This window comes from Macaca thibetana, chromosome 7, assembly GCF_024542745.1.
Source record: "Macaca thibetana thibetana isolate TM-01 chromosome 7, ASM2454274v1, whole genome shotgun sequence".
NCBI classification, from domain to species: domain Eukaryota; kingdom Metazoa; phylum Chordata; class Mammalia; order Primates; family Cercopithecidae; genus Macaca; species Macaca thibetana.
The window spans coordinates 104,441,517-104,464,008 of NC_065584.1; the positions used below are offsets into that span (position 1 = coordinate 104,441,517).

General features: G+C 41.6%; 1 protein-coding gene across 2 annotated transcripts in view; it reads right to left on the minus strand.

The window, feature by feature from the left end:
- Positions 1-22,492, minus strand: part of AGBL1 (AGBL carboxypeptidase 1) — an 850,662-nt gene that overhangs the window by 657,161 nt on the left and 171,009 nt on the right. For both annotated transcript variants that reach the window (XM_050799227.1, XM_050799228.1), the window contains exons 8-14: positions 13,481-13,646; positions 12,476-12,543; positions 7,622-7,738; positions 5,657-6,237; positions 4,069-4,152; positions 3,439-3,525; positions 460-608 (exon numbers count right to left, since the gene is read on the minus strand). In XM_050799227.1, coding sequence (XP_050655184.1) covers positions 460-608; positions 3,439-3,525; positions 4,069-4,152; positions 5,657-6,237; positions 7,622-7,738; positions 12,476-12,543; positions 13,481-13,646 — 1,252 coding nt within the window. The remainder of the gene's footprint in view (positions 1-459; positions 609-3,438; positions 3,526-4,068; positions 4,153-5,656; positions 6,238-7,621; positions 7,739-12,475; positions 12,544-13,480; positions 13,647-22,492) is intronic.

Below are 22,492 nucleotides of genomic sequence, written 5' to 3' on the forward strand. Positions count from 1 at the left end.
CAGCCTTTCTCTCTTGAATATCTCCTCCAAAATGGCCACGGGCATTCAGGAGAATTTCAACTTCCTCAAGAGCTTTCTAAGAATGTCAATCAGTATTGTGCAATTGAATTTTGTTATTCCTCTATCTTGAAGGAAAAAAAGCAGGTCAAAGCATTTGCTCCTATGGGACTTAGGAGATGGAGAGAAGGAATAAATGAGAGGGCTTACCAACCTCAAAAGATTCAAGATAGAGTGAGGGAATCCAGAAGAAGTGGATGTCATGTGTGGCAGAGTGAGGATGCCCAGCCTCCCCTCTAAAGTAGCAATGTGCCACTGAGGGCCACTGCCTGCCTTGCTGCACCTGGCAACCCAAAACTCCACCCAACTTCAAACCCTCTGAACCCAAGCAAGGCTGTTTGAATCCAAACAGTCAAGAAATGTCATTCCTGGCATGTTCCAGAAAGCCCCTAGAGTTCATACCATAATTAAACTGGCTGTTGGGCTTCTCGCAGTTGATGATGTTGAAGTGGTAAGGGACGGCCGCCTGCATACCGCTCACTTTGAAATAGAACCACTGCTGGTGCTGGGTGCTGTTTACATCCACGTTGACCAGCAAGTCATACTCAAACCTGCAGATCAGAAGCAAGACTGGAGGGTTATCTGGAAAGCCTTTAAGGTAAACTTCAGATACTGAGAATCAGTATGTTTCAGTTTCTGGGTAATAGATCTAAGACCCAGGATCTCAGCTTGCTGGTAAGTTATACTTATCATCCTGATACCACAATATTGGGTACAGATTTTGGAAATTCATGGAGGTGAGAAGGCTTCCTAGTATTATAAGAGTCAATTATGCAATAGTGCATATTTTTAATTTTTTAAATTATTATAGATACACAATAGTTGTATTTATTTATGGGGTACATGTGATATTTTGACACAATAATACAATGTGTAATGATCAAATCAGGGTAATTGAAATATCTATCATCTAAGCATTTAACACTTTTTTGTGTTAAGAAATTCCAGTTCTAGTCTTTTTACTATTTTGAAATATTAGCATATCTTTTTATTAAACTATAATGAAGTTTTTATCTAGCTAGAAAAAATGCAAATGTGTTATATACCAGAGAAAATTCAACCACATCTGGTTTGGATATGCCATTACTATTTGATGATCAACATTATTTTGAGCCTCAATTTCCACATATGGAAAATGGAAGTGTCTAAACCTGTAGTGCTGTTTATAAAAATCAAATAACCTAGTAAATTTAAATCCCCCAACAAAACAACAAACATGAATTAGGCTAGCAATGCAGGGGTTGTTTCATTTTCATTGTGATATAACTCCCATGCTATAAAATACACACATCTTAAATATACAGCTCAATGAATCTATCTACATCTGAAATCACTTGTGTGACTACTACCCAGATATAGGACATTTCCAGCACCCCAGGAGGCCCTCAGCAATCCTCTCCCCATCACTATATCTCCAAAGGTTATTATTTTTCTGATCTCTAGCAACAGAACTAGCAATGCAGTTTTGACTTAAACATTATCAGGATATTTTATTTTAAAAAATATTGTTTCATCTTCTTGGTATTCTCTTTGAGTTGCTTTTATGAAAAGTAAAATGTTTTTGTCCCAATCCATTCATACTCTCCCACACCGGACCCCTGGTAAATGGCATTGTATGAGATTTATGAAAGGCTAGAGCTTGGTATAAGACAAATGAGAGCAGAGTAGAGCTCTCTGATGGAGTCCAGTCCTCCCACTGTTGCTGTGGGCACGACACTCTAACCACTGGGCTCACCATACAACACATGATGTGTAACCCATGGAGTGGCACTCACAAGAACAATTCTGGAAAGGCTATGACCCTCAAATTGTCTGCTATTCCCACAGTGCTCTCTCCAAAAAGTAATCATAAAAATTCCTTACCCAATAGTAGGTTTGTTTACTGTTACTTGACTCTATTACCCTGACCATAACTGATGAGTTTAGGATTTTATACTCTGGTCCAAGGGAAATGGATAGAGAAAAAGACCTGAGCTGGGCCAGTAGTTTAGCCACATCCTGATCTGATAACTGTTCCACCAGGAGACTCATAATCAGGTCTCCTCTCCTGGATCCTTTGAATGTGATATCTGGAGAGAAGAAATAGTAAAAGCAGGAGCCACAGGAAGAAGTGGAAACTAAGCCAACAACACAAAGAAGGCTGATAAACAGTCTTGACATGATTGCCTTTCCTGTCTTCAGCCTGATTAGTTAAACTCATCTCTGTTTTATATGTTGGGCTTCCTTGAAACATTTTATGTGCAAAAAAAAAAAGATCACCCTTCACCTCCCCCAAAAAGGAAAAACTTCAAAAATGAATCCTCAGGTGCATATAAAAGAGGTCTCAGCTATACTGAATTCCAAGCTCCAACCATGATGAATATGCATCCCTGAGTAAGAACGGATGTTGACTAAGGGCTGATCATGTACCAGGTACTACTCTAAGAGCTTTAAGTGTATTAGTCAGCTCTCATGAAATCCCTAAGAAGTAGGTGCAATTATTGTTCTCATTTTGTGAGTGAGGAAATAAAGGCATGGAGTGAGTTAGGAAACTTGCTCAGTCTCCTGGTTGGAAGGTGACGAATCTACCCTGGCACTCTGATTCTGATGTCCGTCTACGGCCACCACACCATTATCTGTTCTGGACTGTTTTTTCAGAAGTTCACCTATAGAAGATGAATCATATATCTTGCCTTTTGGTACAAGGGAAATATATCCACATTGCTATAATAGAAAGAACTTTAACATAGGGAGAACTGCAGTCTCTTCTGACACTGAAAAAGAAGTAAAATTCATGTGGTTATATTTCCTTTCTTTTAGTTTGTACAGCCCTAGACTTTCCTTGGCTAGGATATCCTTTTCTACTGAGAGCTCATCTGTAGGTTCTGCTAGAGAGGCATGGTACTGCATCTTCCCTTGAATGCAGGCTGGTTCACCTCTCTCTGGGAAGCTCATGATTTTTGCCACCTAAGTACACAGGAATGAGAGCAACAGGCATGGAGAAGTGGAGAAATAGCAAGCCCATGTACTCTTCCGGGTCAGCAGAATCAGCCTTGGCATCAAAGTATAAACATCCCAGTCAAAGTGCTCTCACACCCAAATATGGACCCATTATTTGAAACACAAGACACATTAGTAACAGTTCATCTCTACTGAATGGCTCACTTAGCTATGGTATCAGTGAGTTCCCTAGTGGTGTACTGGTAAATGTTTAACAAATGACTCCCTGAGAGGAAAAGCCTTCCCTTGTACTGTTTGCCAATTTTTAAGGTATAAATACTCCCACCATGACTGATTTCAAGTCACCAATGTGAGGTCACTGAACAGAGCATGGAGAAGAGACAATCACAGCTTGCTCTTACGAACTGCCAGGAGATACCCACTGTGGTTTTCCTTACTTACTCACGCACTTGGATGGCTTTGCGAAGATTTCCTGACTCAAATTTAGAGAAGAACTGTAAACAATTGGAAGCATTGTCTTGCAAAGGCCTACAATGAAATAAGGAACATGTGAACATATGTGTTATCACTACTCTTTGAAAACTGTGATGATTCTTTTTTTTTTTTTTTCATTATTTATTATAATTTTTGAGACGGAGCCTTACTCTGTCATCCAGGCTGGAGTGTGGTGGCGCCATCTCGGCTCACTGCAACCTCCACCTCCCAGGTTCAAGCAGTTCTCCTGCCTCAGTCTCCCGAGTAGCTCGGGCTACTGGCACCCACCACCATGCCCAGCTAATTTTTTGTATTTTTAGTACAGACAGGGTTTCAGAGTGTTAGCTAGGATGGTCTTGGTCCTGAACTCATGATCCGCCTGCCTCAACCTCCCAAAGTGCTGGGATTATAGGTGTGAGACACCACGCCTGGCCAATGATTCTTAAAGGTAAACTTTTTCTTATAGATCTTTAATCTGAATTTTCATCATGCTATTTTAGGAGAAGGAGTGGATTATTAACAGGAAACATGTCTATTCTCATGCCATTAACAGAATTCTTCATGCCCCGCATTCCTCAGATGCACAAGACTACCTACCAAGGCTCATCTAAACTGAAGACAACTTTATTTATAACATCACTTGGCTGGATGAGCCTTCGAATATCCTCAAATATCCTGATCCTGAAAAAGAAAATTGAAAACATTTTAAGGGTCAGCCTTCTCTCCCTAGCTCACTCATCCTATGATCTCCTGGGAAGAACTTTGGAGGTCATCAGAGAAATATGAAAGCACAGAGAAGTTTAATAACACCTCAACCTTGAGCTCAGAGTGGAAATAGCCCTGCCCTCCTTCTTTCTCTTTCTTTATCAAAAAATAAACTGCATGAGAAGTAGGAATGTAGGAAGTAGTGATGTTAGATTTCAGTTAGAGAATTCTTGGCTTGAAGAATTTTATCAAAAGCACTTGTGTTGGGGGACTTTGGAACTTTTCTAGCTGTGGGAATAAGAGGGTAGTTTGCACTGAGAAAGTTTTGAGGAAGACATTAGGACTATTAGCTGCCAGCATCTTCAAGGTTTGGTAGGCTCCAATAAGCCTGTGTGCCCTTGTACAATTTATATTCCTTGGGCTCTGCCTGCTCCAGTAGGCTAAGGTCAGTCTTCTAAGAAACACCAAAATCTGGGATATTTAACTAAGAAAGAGAAAGAAAGCTTAGGAGGTCTTTCAGATTACCTTCCTGAATTTCCAGTCCAGTTCACAGGGGAGGTGTGAGAGAACGGTGAAGAAAAGTAGACGTGAGGCCTGGACTCAGAGGCAAGATGTCCTATGCAGGGATAAGATGGTGCTAGAACAGCCCTTGTGATCTGTTTCTCAAAAACATGAGCAAGACAGATAAAGGCAGGGGGTAGGGTTGGATATGTCAACCAGGACCCCAGGTGGGAGCAGTTTGGGGGATTTACCATCAAGAGAATAATTTACCAATGATGTGGATAATAAGAAAACTTTCTGGTCTGCCCACTTTGCTCCACTGACTTGGTATGTGCATAAAGTTTTTTTCAAGAAAAATAATGTTTTCTTTGCCTTTAGCAGTTTTCATTTTAATCTCAATATGCTGAGCCATGGGCAAAGCTCCCTTTCCTGCCTTCTGGGAATAATCTATCATCCAGTGTTTCTTCCCTGGAGAATGTCTTTTCCATCCCCTCCTCTGTGAAGCAGCAAAACTATTCTCTGAACTAAGCCAGGGTTTATAATACCTGGGGCTCCTCCTTTCTATTAGCAAGATATCCCATACCAATTTGTAGGAAGCAAGAAAAGAGATCCCAAATAATCAGTTCTTGATTTTTCTGAAAACCTACTTTTGAGGAAGGAGCCCAGTATTTGGGGAAACTAGATGATCTTTCTTTGTGATAGTGGTTTGCAATGGAGATAGGATAAGGAGTTGTATTAGAATTACTCAAGGAATTTTTCATCAGAAAATACATCCCTACAACTACCCCATACTTGATTGTGAAATGTCCTTGCAGGAAGGGAAGTTAGTATGTTTGGTCAGTTTGCCAACAGGCTTTAACATGTTCCTGATTAATGCTCACTTGCCTGTAGATAGTAGAATTATCTGTACAAACCATTTACTTATAAAATTATCAAAGAACAGAAAAAAAAAGAGCTGCCAAGTCTGTAGCGTCATCACCTTTGGACTCCACATTTGCGTTCCAACATAGGCTGAGTGGTGGAAGGGGGACAGTGTCCCCAGACATCAGGAAATGCCACCATCTTGAAGTCCACCACAGAGCTGGTTCTTCTGGCTTTGGCCATATAAAGATAGGGATCGTGGAAAGGGACACACTTCAGATGTGTCTGCAGAAGCTTATCTATTACTTCAACAGCCTCTCCAGTCCTAGTGGAATTAGAAAAGGAGGCACTCATCCTTGGGCAGAAAATTGCATCTATGTCCCAGGCATCTGCTTTCAGGGAAGCCTGAATGTCAGGGATTTCACTTCCAGAAGAATCTCTCCCGAGACTATTGGATTGCACATTTTGGTACGGGTTCACTCCAGGCTTTCTTTTGGAGCCTAGATGCACAGTGGACCTTTGTGTCTTCACCATGCACAGAAGGGAACTCCGGACAGAGTCTTCCCTTTCTTGTCCACAGGAGCTTTGGTCCTTGTTGTAGCAGTGCTGCTTTGAGGAGGCAGCAGTCAGAATGTGGTGGTGATTCGCATACTGAGTCTTCTCAGAGTTCAGATCACCTCCAGGTTTGGACTCCAGTTCCTTCATGTTCAAAATGGAATAGAATATGTTAGTGTGTCCTTCCAGGTAGAGAATACAATTTGATCCCTGTCCTTACTCTCTGGGCACAGAGTTAAGCATAAATCCTATGAATCTGGAAGCTGTCTCCAAGGTCAACTAAGAAAGACTAACCTTCAAGAGTCAAATAAATGACAGAATCATAGAAACTCATGTTTGGAAGGGCCTTTTGGTGGCTCTAGTCCAACGCTAAACAGTATTTGAATGTCTTCTTCAAGACCCCCACTAAATTACAATCTGGTTGAAAAACCGTATTTATGGGGGCCTCACTGCATCCCAAGGCAGTGCCTTTCACTTTAGGATAATTCTGTTTATTTGAAATAAATGTTTATACTAAACTGAAATTTCCTTCCCTGAAACTGTTATAACTGATCGCCTTCTGCTTTCTGAAGTCAAATAGAATGTATTAACTCCCTTCTGTACACGTGACTTAGCTTATACCCTTAGATTCAGCCAAATTCATGATTTATTACTAAGAGTCATAAGAAAATAATGGAGATCAAAAAGCAGGTCTAAAATATTGATGGCAGCAACAGTGGCAGTAGCAACTAGGCACAGAATTAGCATCACCAGGTCTAACATTCCCAATTTGTTTCTACTAACAAAGAAAGCCTGAAGTCAGGATGTCCACCTTCAAAAACCCATCTAGGACAACAGTCCCACTTGGCACGAGAACAATTAAATCATCATGAATTTTTATTTGCTTTTTCAGTGCATGGGGGCAAGGCACCCTGCCCACCAGACAATAGGTAGTGATATGTACCTTCATGCTACAGTCATGCATTACTTAACAATGCAGGATGTTCTGAGAAAGGCATCATCAGGTGATTTCATCATTGTATGAACATCATAGGGTGTGCTTACACAAACTTAGATGGCATAGCCTACTGCAAACCTAGGCTGTATGCTGTAGCCTATTGCTCCCAGGCTACAAATCTGTACAGCATGTTACTGTACTGAACACTGTAGGCAATAGGAACACGATGGCATTTATGCGTCTAAACATAAAAAGTTGCAGTGAAAATACAGTCTTATAATCTTATGGGACCATCGTGGAATATGCTGGCTGTCATCAGTGGAAATGTCATTAGGCAGCTCATGACTGTGTATCCATCCTAAGTGTAGGGTGTCAGATTGAAGAACCCTTGCATACATCCTAAATTTTTCCCATTTTTGACACCTTTTCCCATTTTTATTTAACATTCTGCTCTTCTCTAAGGAAGAGGCCAGAAGCAGATGGCTAATGATGAGCAGTGCTTTCCATCTGGATACCCTGGTTTGGCCTCCCAGGGTCTGCAAAGAATCCATCATGCATCGTCAAAGATCAGAACCACAGCGTATGTCCTACCTCAAAGCTATAGGAGAGCTCAAGACACATCGCCTCATATTGCATCAGTTCCTCTTCAGGTCGGTCAAGACCAGGTTTGGAAGTTAGCTTGTTCACATCTGTTTCCAAGTCATCATCCTACATGGAATAGTCATAGAAGAGATTACAATCAGGAAATCCACCATGAGAAGCATCAAGACAAGATATGTATGTGCTTCTTCAGAATCTTAGGACGTGGTTTTCTTGCCTCCAAATTATAGCACTAGCCTATCCAGTGAAAACTTTGTTATGCTGGATTGTATTTTTAAAATGAAAAGAAAGAAGATAAACAACTTGTCTCAGCATTTATGTCAGTATTTGTCAGCCTTCATCAGAAATAAAAATTTGTATGAGATAAACTACATAATCAATAAAACATATTATAAAAGAAATTCTTTATCTCATTGCTACTATCATCAACATCATTGTAATTATTGTCCCTCCTTATCTATCTTTGACATTTAAGTTTAGTCAATCTTTTCACAAACATTTAATCAGTACCAACTGTGAGCAGGTACTCTTCTAGGTACTGAAGTTTCAGTCACAATGGAATAGACAAACATCCATGCTTCCACGGTTATTTGCCTTTTAGCGAGAGAAGAAACACAGTAAAGAAGAAAGCAAACAAATGAATACGTTAATTTCCAACAGTTATAACTCCCTTTGAAATGATAAAAGAGAGTGATGTGATTAAGATTGGGGAATGGGAGGCCGTTTGGATTGGGAGATCTCAGGAGGACTCATAAGGAGGTAATGTTTTAGCTGAGACCTAAATGGCAAAAAAACAAACAAACAAACAAAAAGCCAGCTATGCACAGGCCTAGCAGTAAATTATTAAAGAAGGAAAAACTTCAATTTGCTTACAGAAAGAAGGTGGCTGATGCATACAGAATAAGAGGAAGATTGCAGGAGAAGAGATTTGAGAAGTAGGCAGGAGAGTAATTATATCAATCCTTACAAGACATGGGGAGGAGCTGGTAGTCTCCTACTACATCTTTATCCTTTCGTACATTTAAAAATTTACCAAGGCACCACGAGTCTTTTATTTATTAGATTGAATAATCCCAGGCACTTTATTCTTGATAGATCATCATTTCAAAACAATTTAATGATAATGGTGACTCTCCTCTGAATACTTCTGGGTTTTCCAAGGGTTGTAGGGTCTTACAGAGAAAAGGCACCAGGTATCAACCAGCCTAGTCTCTTCATCTTTCCATATCCTAGATTAAGTTTCCTTAACGAAATAGAGAAAAAAAAATACCATATGTTTTACAAGTATATTTCATTAGTTAAGGAAAAACCTGGCAGTCCTGAAAGGTTAAATCCAACAAACATAGAAAATAAATGTTTGTATTCCTGATCCAAGGGGAACAAAATGCAATGTTCCAGCTATGTTTCACAGTTTTTCTCCAAACTTCAAATTAAAAGAAAAGTAATTCCCATGAGTTTCATGTAATGATATTTTCAGGTACAGTATACACCATGACTAACTCCATGGCCACCACTCTTGTGCTTTGCAGCTTCATCCATCAATTCCCACTTGTCTCCACCCCCTCCGCTGCAACCTCAGCAATGGCCCAGGGTGCACTAATGGAACCACCACCTGGAAGGCCATTGGGATGAATGTCCACAACAGCGAGTAAGGTTGTGCTCCAACTGGTGCATCTGAAGGGAGGAGAATCATGCAACCCATGAGCTGTAACCTAATTCATTCCACATGTGACTAGGCAATCCACTTAGCCTTAGAACAGGGGTTAATAAACTATGGCCCACTGGTTGTTTTTGTCAATAAAGTTTTATTGGAACAGAGCCACACCCATTCATTTGGTCATGGCTGTTTTCTCAGTGCAACAGCAAAGTTCAATAGTTGTGACAGAGACCATTTCTGCCTTCAAAGTTCTGGAGCTTAGTCTCTGAGAACCAGGCACTCAGCCAGGTTGCCACCTCCTTTTGTATTTCTTATAAATGGCATTTGTTCTTATCTGGAGGTGGCCGGCTTCTGTGTCCTCACAGCAGCCCAGGCAGTCCTTTACCAACTAGGATTCTGCTACCCACCTAATCCAGGTAATGCTTTCTGGCTCTTGTGCCATAGGTTGGAGCTCTTGGACATTGTCTTTTGGCTGCCTCAAACTTGAGTTCACCACTCCATTGAAGGTGGTGATTTGAACACTTAATAAGGACAAACTCCAAGTTCACTAGACTGCAAACTCTTTGAAGATAAAAACTATGTCTCATCTGTTTGTGCTTCATATTAACATCCCCAAGAATTTAGCATGTTGCATATGGATTATACCCAATAAAGCACCTGAAAGAAATAAAAAATGAAAAAGAAAGGAAAGGAAGGAAGAAGGAAGGGAGAGCTTGTTTATCACCCTCTTCTTCAGAGTTTTGCAGAATCTAACGCTTGTGTATGTGAAGACAGCCCACATCTAATACGTTGACCTTGGCAGTTTTCAATCAAGTCACGGCATCCTACTTTCCACTCTCATAAAAGATCCTCTTAATCATTCCTTCTAAGAGGCTGGTCCCAATTATTACCTAAGATTGTCAAATGGGAAGGCCACAGGTTAAAGGCCTGGGTCAGTGCTGTGGCCAGAAATAAAATATGCCTGACTTCTTGTTCATGCCTCTGGCAGCAAATGCTGCTGGTTTCCCCAGGGAAAATCCAGTTTTCTGGAGCAGTTTCCTTGCTCTTGCTGTGCCTCTGAATCAAGCCCTGACTCTCATGCTCCTCTCCTTCTCTACAACTCATCTTCACGCTGACTTCTCATCTTCTTGCCCTGGCTTGAAGTCTTTTGATGAATAGTTTTCAAGCTCTTACCAATTTGTCTTGTGTTTCTTTGCCAGTTGAGTTTATTTATTTGTTTAGGGTTCTCTCTACCCTACCCCTCCACCCTCTGCAGAGCGTGGGCCAAGGGAAGTATCTGAACGCCCTCCCTCCCATTGTGTGGGAAGTCAGGCACTATCGTACACCCAGTCCCTCCCCATCAGATACATGAAGCGAGTGACACTCTGCCTCAGACTTTCAGTTATCAAAGAGCAAGCAAGAGGGGAGGGGAAAGTGACATTGATGAATGACTGCAGCAGCACAGTATTATTCAAATAATTCAGCACGTACTCCATAGGCCTGCACCACCAAGCCACAGCAAAGATCCAATTTGCTACTGATGACTTCAGAAATGATTCTATTTATCAACAATACCCAGAGAACACCAGACTGTCAATAGCAGTCTAAACCTACAGATGTAGCTTAAGAAGTAGTCCCTGTATGTCTGCTACTACCATCAGCAAGGTGAGTGATTATCATGATAGAGAACTCAAAGCCTCTTTCTTTCTAAACAGATAGGAAAGAAGGAGAGAAAGAAAAGGAGGGAAAATTTTTGATTTTTTAAATTTGACTTTCATCCCCAGGAAATGTCATAAAAGGCAGCATTGACTTTAATTTACTGAGTCTTATTTTACAGACGACAAAATTAAGAAACTGTAACTTAAAGGAATTTGTCAAAGTCCATGTCCACCAACAGAAATGGAGAGAGAATTATAATTCACAGACAAATTCTTATTCTAGAGCAGTGATCCTCAACTAGGGGTGATTTTGGCAAGTCTTAGAGATATTTTTGGTTCATACTTGGGGGATAACGAGGTGGGTACTACTGATATCCAGTGGGTAGAGGTCAGGGATGCTGCTAAACATCCTACAATGCACAAGGCAGCCTCCCACAACCAAGAAGTATCCAGTCTAAATGCCAACAGTGCCAAGGTCTTGAAACCTTGTTGTAGAAAAACAGTAGTAAACTACGTCCCACTGCTTATTTTTGAAAATGAAGATTGTTTGGAGGCTGGGCACAATGGCTCATGCCTGTAGTCCCAGCACTTTGGGAGGCTGAGGTGGGCAGATTGCAAGGTCAAGGGTTCGAGATCAGCCTGGCCAATATGGTGAAACCCTGTCTCTACTAAAAATACAAAAATTAGCTGGGTGTGGTGGTAGGCATCTGTAGTCCCAGCTACTCGGGAGGCTGAAGTTGGTAAATTGCTTGGACCCAGGAGGCGGAGGTTGCAGTGAGCCAAGATCGCACCACTGCACTCCAGCCCGGTGACAGAGTGAGACTCCATCTCAAGAACAAACAAACAAACAAACAAACAAACTTCTTGGAACACAGCCATGCCCATTTGTTTACAAATTGTCTATAGCTGTTTTGTGCTACAACGGTAAAGTTGAGCAGTTGTGACAAAGACTGTATGGTCCACAAAGTCTAAAATAATTACTATTGGACCTTTTATAGGAAGTTCACCAACCTCTGTTCTATAGGATAGGCCTTTTTGGGAGGGGGAACCAAAGAGCAACACTTCTCTACTGGCCAGGTTGTGCACTGTGCAACTTAAGGGAAAACAATTCAGAGTCTGATGTCAATGGACTTGTACGATGCAGCAGCCCTGTACAGAAAGGATAAGAAGAGTAACTTATGAAGACAGGTGAGATCTACTAGAAAGCTTCCTGGAAAATTTTTCTAGTGTCTTAAATGATCTTATTAAATATAGCAACTCCAAGTATTGTGTACCTAAAGTTCATCTGAATAAAGTATTGGTGTCTTCATAATGTATAGGATAGCCTCTGACTTTACAATGAGACATTGTACCGGACCTACCAAGATGAAAATGACAACTGGGAAATCAATAACAGTAGCTGTCATTTATTGAGCATCACTACCACTGGAGTGGCAGTACTAAAGTCAGTTCTTAAAATTTACACTGGGCTTGGGCAAACATAGGAAGTGATGTTTTTCTGTGCATGATGTGACTATGGACATCATTAGAAGCATGAGCTGGTGTACCTACTTCCACTTTCCCATCTTCAGTATCAGAGTCTTTGTCCACCTCGTCATCGCCGTCATCTTCAAAATCCTCTGGACAGGGAAAAAGAGGTGTAATAAGTGAGGTCTCCTGTTTTTCTGGGATTTAGGATTTAGATGTTCACCACACAGTGGTTCTTTCTTCTTCCTCTCTCAAATAAGGGGCTCAATATTAATTGCACAATATTCCACCACACACGAATGCTTATTAGTCAGTACAAATGGTGTGCACGTAGGTATGTTGGGGCACTAAGTCATAAAGTTTAAACAGTTATCCCACATTGAATGCAAAATAAGTGCAGAAAAAATGACACATGAATACCATTCTGGATTCTCCCATGAAAGTCAGAGGTATTTATGCAACTAGCATAGCCAAAGTTTAGAGATCACACACGTACAAAATGTGTTATAACCTAAATATCACCTTGATTGAGCCCCTAATTTTTTGATTGAGGAAGTTATTTAAAACAAAATCCATAGAAGGCATCTTGTACCATTGTGGCAAAATCATGCCTATAGAAAATCTGTTCGTACTAGGATCTTTTGACAGGAAGATCTTCCTAGAGATTAAATAATAACACTTTCAAATATTCCAATATGTCTAGCCTAGAGTTGTAAATAACAAGAGTTTTATTTTAATTTCATCCTCAGGGCAAACTAATTCCACAATCAGTCAGTATGCTGCAGAGATTCGATCATGGGATTCTGAATAGACTTTTTTTTAATTAGCTGAGATTACTGTACAGGCATTTGATAGCTACTAGGCAAAGCAGAAACAGTTAATAATGAAGAACAAAATAAGTGAGCTTGGTATTTTCTCACCCTGTTTATGAAAATCAAAACTGCTTTTTCATGTATGTCTCTAATTAGCTTAATAGACAATTATGGTTGACCTATGAAACAACTAATTCTATTTTCATACACTTTCCTGGGAAACATTATCAAAATGCAAAAATTCATCTTAAAGGTCATAGTTACCCACTTATTTTACCTTCAGGTAGATCACATGGAGGTTCAGTGGCGATGTGCCCAGGGACCGGGAAGGCATAGGCACTGCTGGCTGTGACTAAGGGAAGTGGACTCTTAGGGTAGCACTGCCTCAGGATCTGAAGCACCACAGAGATGACGGGCTCCATGCTCTTGTCATCCAGGCAGTTCTGAGCAAAGGGAAGATTATATCAGACGCCAGCATCTGGGCACAGTCCCCTAGCTGTAACACAGCTAATAACACTCTCCTAGCTGTAACACAGCACGGTCTCCTAGCTGTATTTCAGCTAATGAATTATACACATGGACAGACCGTAAACAGCCTTAATATAGAATGTCAAATTTGAACGTTCTAACATAGAATTTTGTCTAATGTAGAATCTGTACTTTTCTGTCTCGTGCTCATTTCATACATCATTGCAATGAATTCAGTCTGAATATAGACTTAAAATTCATTCAAGGGATGCTGTGCCTAAGGCAAGACATTGCTCAGGATAGCTGGGGGAAGAGGAGGCCAGTGTCTTTTCTCAGCCACCCATGTGTCACTGTGAATTATTGCCTACGTTAGCGAATGAGCAGCTGAATTGATGGAAGTCTTGCTTTTCTCTTTCAGCTGTCTTCTGCAGAGAAAAATATTTTTTATAAAAGATAAAATATGAAATCAAAGGGAAAGACTAAGTGAATCCCAAGTACCTAAATTAAATTACATGCCTCTTCTCAAAGCCCACAGTGTTGATCCCTCTTGGTACCTTCCCAAATCAGAGAAAAATTGGGTTTGCAGATGTAACATTTTGATACTGATGGAACATGACAAGACCCTTCTTTTCAGACACTGTGAAAAATGTAAGAACAAGTTCACTAAATTGAGAGACAGAGAGTTAGTATAGTTCAGTATCTCTTTGGCAAAAACACAACCATTTTCTTCAGTATCGTTGTAAATGTTTTGTCTACTGACTTGGTACAGGAAGATGACTTGTGGGGTCCTCCAGTTTGCTATTCCTAAAAGGTGCAACAAGCTCTGAGGCCAATAAGTTACAGAAGTGGAGATGGTGGATACCAGGTACCCACCACAGGGCAGTGTGAATGTCTGTGGTGCTGCTGAACTATGGCATCTCCAGACTCAACATTACAGGTACTTCCATGTGAAAGAACATGGAGGAAAAAAAAGTAATAAAAATTTATCCATGAATTTAAGCTACCCAAATGACTCCAAAATATAAGTAAGCCAACTTTCTTTTTTTTTTTTAGACAGAGTCTCACTCTGTCACCCAGGCTGGAGTGTAGTGGCATGATCTCAGCTCACGGCAACCTCCACCTCCTGGGTTCAAGCAATTCTCCTGCCTCAGTCTCCCGAGAAGCTGGGATTACAGATGCTTGCTACCATGCCAGCTAATGTTTGCATTTTTAATAGAGATGGGGTTTCACCACATTGGTCAGGCTTGTCTCAAACCCCTGATCTCAGGTGATCCACGTGCCTCAGTCTCCCAAAGTGCTGGGATTACAGGCATGAGCCCCCGCGCCCAGCCTTAAGTAAACCAACTTTCAAAATGAAATGTGTTAATGCAATCAAGGATGCTCTCTCCCCTTCAGTGTGTGCCAGTCATACTCATCAGGTGTCCTGAATCAACAGCCTCAGAATACACAGTAGGAAATACTCTTGGTGGAAAATGAATTAGTTTTGGCTAATTCATTATGGAGGCTAATGAACAGTTGAAGCTATTTCACCCTTTGGTCTGATCAAATGGTCTCAAGTGTTTCATGAAAAGTATCAGGAATGGGACAAAAATAAAACAGACTCTGAAGGAGGAAGCGATAAGGTGAAAGAGATGACTTATCAGATATGATGTTTTAAGCTCCAACCTTGGTAGAGATAGAGCCAGCCCAAGCCAGGGAATTCAGTCAAAAAAGCCAACATTTTGGAACACAAGTATGTTTGTGATGGTCTTTGATGATAAAAGATAATCGTGTCTTTTTTTTTGGTGGAACCGAACAAGTGAAAGGATGAAGCCCAGTTCAAATGTTCTGAAAAATTGGGCCATACCATGAACTGAATTTGAAGGCTGAAGGGAGTATTACAATCTATAAAACCCAAGGCCTTAGGAATCATGCTATATTTGCCTTCTGCTGCACTGTAGGGGAAATACTTATGAATGCAAAGATCGTTGGTTTCAAGGTAACAGAAATTCTTGAATTCATTTCTCAACATTTCCCTCATGCTAATGGATAGGTGCTGTGCAGGGCCGAGACTAAGGTGAGACTAAGGTGTGCAGGGTTGGTATGCGTGTTATGCATCAAAACAAGACAAGACTCCAGGAAATACGATCCTTATGGACCAATGTCTCAGAATTGGAGGCAAAGGTGAGATTTTAGGCTCCCTTTTCCCATCACTCTCCATAACACATTTGCTACTTGGAAGGGATGATGAAATACAAGAATGCATTCAATTAATATATTCAATGCTTCCATCACAGTTAACATCTTTGAATTAGCTTTGGCATAATAAATACCCTACTTCCACGATACATAGGCAAAGTAAAGTAAGAGCAAACTGCTCAGGTCCTGGAGCCAGACTACGTGAGTTTAAATCCTGGACTGAAGATTACTAACTTCATAACCCTGGCAAATTAATACACTTCTCTGTGCCACAGTGTCTTCATCTGCAAAGTGGAGATAATAACACAACCTCTCTCCTAATGTTGTGTACAAATTAAATGCATTAAAGTAGGCAAAGTGCCTAATAGTAAGCATTTAGTATTAGCCAGTGGGAAAAAAGAAGGCATCCTTAGTGTCATAAAGTCTCCTAGGAGTCTGCAAGAGGCTGCTAGGAGTCACTGCTTCTCAGAGCACAGTCCTAGTAATAATTCCCATGATAACAAAGCAAGGCATTTTAGTGGAAAAGGACCTTGACTAGGAGTATAAATTCCTGGGTTTAAATTCCAGCTCTGCTTCTATGTAGCCAAAGCCACTAACAGCTCCTGCCTAAACTCCTATCAACACTCTAATTCCTCCCCTTACTCTCCTTCCTTCTCCTTGTGCCCTCTGATAATCTGTTTTCCAAATGGCAGCCAAAATGGTCCTTTAAAAGCATAAATCAGTTTAATGGTTATAGAGTTTTAATTTTTCCAGATGAAAAGAGTTCTGGAGATGGATGGGTAATAGTGACAGTTATACAACAATGTACTTAACTTGACCAAACAGCACACCTAAAAATAGTTAAGATGGTGAATTTGGTTGCATGCATTTTACTACAATTAATTTAAAATTTTTCAAAAATAACAAATGAAAAGCATAAATTGTATCAGGTCAGTCTCCTGCTTCAAACTTGATAGAAATAAAATTCTAATTTATTTTTATGCCCTAGGAAGTTCTACGTGATCTGGCCTTCCCTATCTCTTTAATTCATGTCTTCTCCTCCTTTGTGCCTGCTTACAAGTGGATGGAGGCCAGGCGCGGTGCTTCACGCCTGTAATCCCAGCACTTTGGGAGGCCGAGGCAGGTGGATCATGAGGTCAGGAGTTCGAGACCAGCCTGGCCAAAACGGTGAAATCCCGTGTCTACTAAAAATACAAAAATTAGCCAGGCATTGGGGCGCATGGCTGTAATTCCAGCTACTCGGGAGGCTGAGGCAGGAGAATCACTTGAACCCAGAAGGCGGAGGCTGCAGTGAGCCAAGATCACACTACTGCACTCCAGCCTGGGCAACAGAGCGAGACTCCATCTCAAAACAAAACAAACGAACAAACAAAAAAGTTGGTGGAAATAAAATTCAAAGTCCTCATCATGGTTCAAGGAACTCTAAATGTCCTGGCACTGCCCATGACTCCAACTCAATCTCATGTCTTCCCCCTTACTCACAACACTCTGCCATATCTGTGTTTCTCAAGCTCACCCACCTCCCACTCTACTTCCCCACCTGAGGGTCTTTGCATTTACTTCCTTTTTCTCTCCATGGAACCCTCATCTCCAGACCCTCATGGCACTGGTTCTTTCTTATCATTCAGGTCTCAGGTGACACCACAGCTCTTCAACTATGCCTGCCTGGCATAACCCCTCTCTCCCTTCTCTTTGCAGTGATTCTTTGAACATAGATGAGAAATTCTAAGGCCAAGGGCAGATGTGACATAGCTTCAATATCAAAATATCTTAAATGGAAATGGCTTGATATCTTCTGGATTGTCACCAAGATCTTTCCTTCTGCCTGACCCTCCAAAACGTCCTAGTTGTCCCACTCACTCTCCAATGGCTTCTACCAATGGCTTCTCTCTCTGTCTGTGCCTTGTGGCCACCTCCTGTGCTTCTCTGAACAGTTTACAAACCAAGTGTTTCTCTTAGACTTTTCAAAATACTCTCCTAGCCTCATTCAAATGTGGGTGCCTTCTTGGAGGCTTCTCTGGTCGGCAAGACCAAGTAGGGCCTCCTGTGCATGGTTACACGAAGTCTGTTATTACCCCTGCCTGCTGCCTATACTGCATTATCCATATCCTATTTTCCCATATAGGACACTAAGTTTCCTGAGGACGATGAGTCCTCTATCACCTTCATCTTTGAACGCCCTATAGAACACAGCCCCAACATCTTTCACCAAAAAGGAGCTCAGAAAACATTTACTGAATCAATAGTAAATGATCTCAGACCAATCTGACCTTCAGGGTATCTAACTCCTGATTCCAACCTGGTAATATTTCCTTTAGGATTCAGTCCCTCCTTTCATAGGTCCACAAGGCTGAGGCCCTTGGTCTTGTTGGCCAGAGACGAGCCTGATGAATCAAGACTTGGCCTACTGTGCTTTCTGAGCAAATGGTGGCAACTGTGACTTTTAAAAGGCTGTATCACTCCTTATTCTAGTGGTTCTCAAAGTGAGATACCCAAACCAGTAGCCTCAGTATCACCTGAGAACTTGTTAGAAATGCAGAATCTTGCATCTCACCTCAGAACAACTGAATTAGAAACTCTGGGGTAGGATCTAGCAATCTGTGTTTTAACAATTCCTCTAGGTAACTTTGATGCATGCTCAAGTTTGAAAACCAGCAATTTTAGCAACCTTTCAGGCCCCTTAAGCTATTGTAGCTCCAAAGAGTGCTTCTTTTCTCTGATTATCTTATCTAGGTTTGTTCCTTCTGCAGTTACCTATTTCTCCAAATTGATAATTATCTCCAACTGTCTCAGGCATCCTTGTAGGAGTTTTTTTTTCTTTTTTTTTTTTAACCTTGCATTCAAATTGTCATCCTTCTTCCTCTTTCCTCATGCAAAGCGCCAATAAGATTCCATTATACTACATTATACAGCACCCTTGCTGCACTATGGGTGATCTCAGCCTTTGAACTTTTAGGGGATGTTTACAGAATCTGTGCAGAAATGTAAGACTCAGGAAACAAAGAGGTAGGGTCACCAAGAGAGAGACAATGCAAGCAGTGACCTCAGCAGAAAGGCAAAGAAGAATATTATGATGGCAAAGGTGTAGGAAGGACTTTTAAAAAGTTCCTTTACAGTCAATCTCATTCTCAGTAGGTTTGTAAGCACATCATACACATCCATAAAACTAATATAGGACAGTGGTTTTCCAAGTGTGATCCTGAATCGGTAGTATTAGCATCACTTAGGCAGTTGTCGGGAAAGCACATTCTCAGGCCCCACCACAGCCCTGCTGAGTCAGAAACTCTAAGAATGGAGTCCAACGGGCTCTGCTTTAGTGACCCCTCTGGGTGACTCTGATGCATGCTCAAGTTGGGGAGCTGCTGGTACAGTGGGCAAAAGCATGGGCTCTCAAGTGAGACTACCAGATTCCAATCCTGGCTCCAACACTTATGAGCTTTGTGAACTTGGGAAAATTACTTAACAGTTATGTGCCTCAGTTTCTTCATCTGTAAAAAGGGAGATAATAATAAAGCCTACATCAAAAGCTTTTTAAATTATCAATATTGGAGAGTCTGCATAAATTGCTAACACAGTCAAGGGATATATTGATAGTAAGAGTTCAAAGTAACTGTCGTCTCCTTCTCCTACTTCTTCTCTTCCTCCTCCTCCTCCTCCTGCCTCTGCTGCTGCTGCTGCTTCATTAACATTGTCATCACTATTACTGGCATCAGCAACAGCAACAGCAACAGCAGCAGCAGCAGCAGCATAATCTGCAAATAGCAACTGAAATAACATCACCAAATCCAAGGCCCCTGAGCTGACTATCCAGTGACTCCCATGCCTTCTCTAGCAGAAGGGAGAGGAGGGGTGATGGGCAGCTCTAACTCCAGTACACCTGCAAGGGCATCTGTGCTCACGGCACTCACCTCAGGTCTGGGAGGCTACTCAACACTGGTTATGACTGCCAGGGAAGAGTAACAAGCCATTTGGTTTCTAAGCCAGGACAGCCTATCTTTCACCCACAAGGATCATTTTCCAAAAAACAGGAGAATGTCAAACATCAGACTTTGCACATAAACTTGATAACATTTCCTCTGGAAGAGCACATAATTTTTTTTTTTTTTTTTGAGACAGTCTTACTCTGTCACCCAGACTGGAGTGCAATGGTGCAATCTCAGCTCACTGCAACCTCCACCTCCTGGGTTCAAGCAATTCTCCTGTCTCAGCCTTCTGAGTAGCTGGGATTACAGGCACCTGCCACCATGCCCGGCTAATTTTTTGTATTTTTAGTAGAGATAGGGGTTCGCCATGTTGGCCAGGCTAGTCTTGAACTCCTGACCTCAGGTGATCCACCCGCCTCGGCCTCCCAAAGTGCTGGGATTACAGGCATGAGCCACCACACCTGGTCAAGAGCACACTATTTAAAAGACTAAAAGCAAGGGTGAGTGGTGGTGGTGAGGAATTCAACCTCTTGAGGCTGACATCCATACATTCTACACACTCTTCCAGGCGACAGGTGTGTCATGGCCTATTTACTCAGCACTGTCTCATGGGCCCCTCCTGGGCTGCTTTTCCATATGATTCTTAGAGAGATTATAATATAAGCTAGAGAAACCTCACTATAAAGTGCACACTCTGTGTGTACTCACATTCTGCTTCCATTCCAACAGTAATTCAAGGCTGGAAGCTTCTTGCTAATGTGCTTAACTGAGCAACTGAAGTCTTCATTGACCTGCTAAAGGAACTGTTTTGAAGAACCTGCGCACAGGCTCACAGCCTCTCATGCTGGGCTTCGTTTGGTGTTTTCTCCACCATATTTCTATCATAGACATGTCCCTCTGTGGTTACCATCTTCTTCCTTTATTGCTCTTGTTTTTCTTGTTTGTTTTGGTTTTTGTTTGATTTTTTAGCACAGAACAGAGAAATAGCCAATAACATGGAGGGCAGAGGAACATGGTGAAACCCTGGACCAGAGTGGGGGTCTGTTAAACATCAGCAATGCAGGAGGCCATTGCACTAGGACTGGGAGGGATTAGAGACTTGGGGGACCACAAGCTTACAAAGCAAGAGGGAGCTTGGAAAAATTCAAAGCCCTGCTTCATCCTGAGAAATAGAATGTAAATATATAGCTATTTCATGACTGAGAAGCTTTGAAAGCTGTAATGATGGAAAGAAATCCAGAGGTGATAGCAGATAGGAAATTAGATATTGGTTTGCAGCACTGTATTTTGTTATTGTTTGGCGGGGGTAAGGCCATTTTTTAATGAGAAATGTCTACAGATACAAACAACACTCTCATTGGGGGCTTCATTACCTCAGATGTACTCAGATAGAGAAAAACTGGAGGGTGTCCATAGAGGAGCAAGAAGGCTGAAAAAGGGAGTCCAGAGGTGGCCTAATCTGGAGATAATAGGAACATAATGCGTGTGCAACATGGCTGCCTTGGCCCCAAGAGAAGGTGGGTGAGCAGATGATGGATATTTGGAACACTTATACCACCAACAGAGAGGGCATATGTAGCCTCAAACTATGGCATTTAAATTAGCCCTAATCAGGTGAAATTAAGGCATGTATTTAGGTTGAAATCCAGGAATCCCTAGAATGCATATTCCAGTGGGGTGCTGATAAGTAGAAACCTTTGAAGACACCATCCCCTTTCCCTGGGATGCTCTTCCCCTGCAACTTGGCCTGACCAGCATGACCAGCTCCTCCAATAACTCAGGTCTCAGCTCAGGTGTCACCTGCTCAGAGATGACTTGACCTCTCTCTCTAAAAGAACACCTGCTCCCTCTACCTATGGTGGCCCCTGTAGACCTATGCCCTTACTTCATTGATTTCACAGTGCAATATAAAATTATCTTCCTCATTGGATTATTTGCTTACTTAGTGTCTGATTCTTCTGCTAGGAGGTTTTCTCTATAGGCTCAAGGGCCTCGTTTGTCATATCTACCACGAGATCCCACTGCTAATTATTCCAATAATGGCTCATCCTCAAAACGCAGTTCAGTCATGGCAAGCACTCTTCTGGGCATGTGCTATTTGTACAGTGACTTATTTAGTCCACACGACAACCTAAGTTTTGTTATTTCTGCTTTTGTTTTTCTTTTGAAGAATCTAGAGGCCCAGAGAAGTTGAGTGACTTTTTCAAAGTTTCACAGCTGTAGGCCCTAGAGCTGGGATTTGAATCCAGTTCTCTAGTTTTAGAGTCAACACTTACCACTATGCCATACTGCACTTCTGGTAGTGTGTATTCAACAAACATATGTTAAGTATATATGAATGAATCAATGGAATGAAGATTGTTTTGTTGTTGTTGTTGTTGTTTTGAGACAGGGTCTCACTCTGCCAGCTAGGCTGGAGTTCAGTGGCATGATCTCAGCTCACTGCAACATCTGCCTCCCAGGTTCAAGCGATTCTCCTGCCTCAGCCTCCTGAGTAGCTGGGACTACAGGCATGCGCCACCACACCCAGCTAATTTTTATATTTTTAGTAGAGAGGGGTTTCACCATTTTGGTCAGGCTGATCTCAAACTCCTGACCTCAGGTGATCATCTGCTTTGGCCTCCCAAAGTGCTGGGATTACAGGCGTGAGCCACCAAGCCTGGCCTGGAATAAAGACTTGAATCCGGAACATCTGCCCTTCGCAGGCAACAAGAAATAGA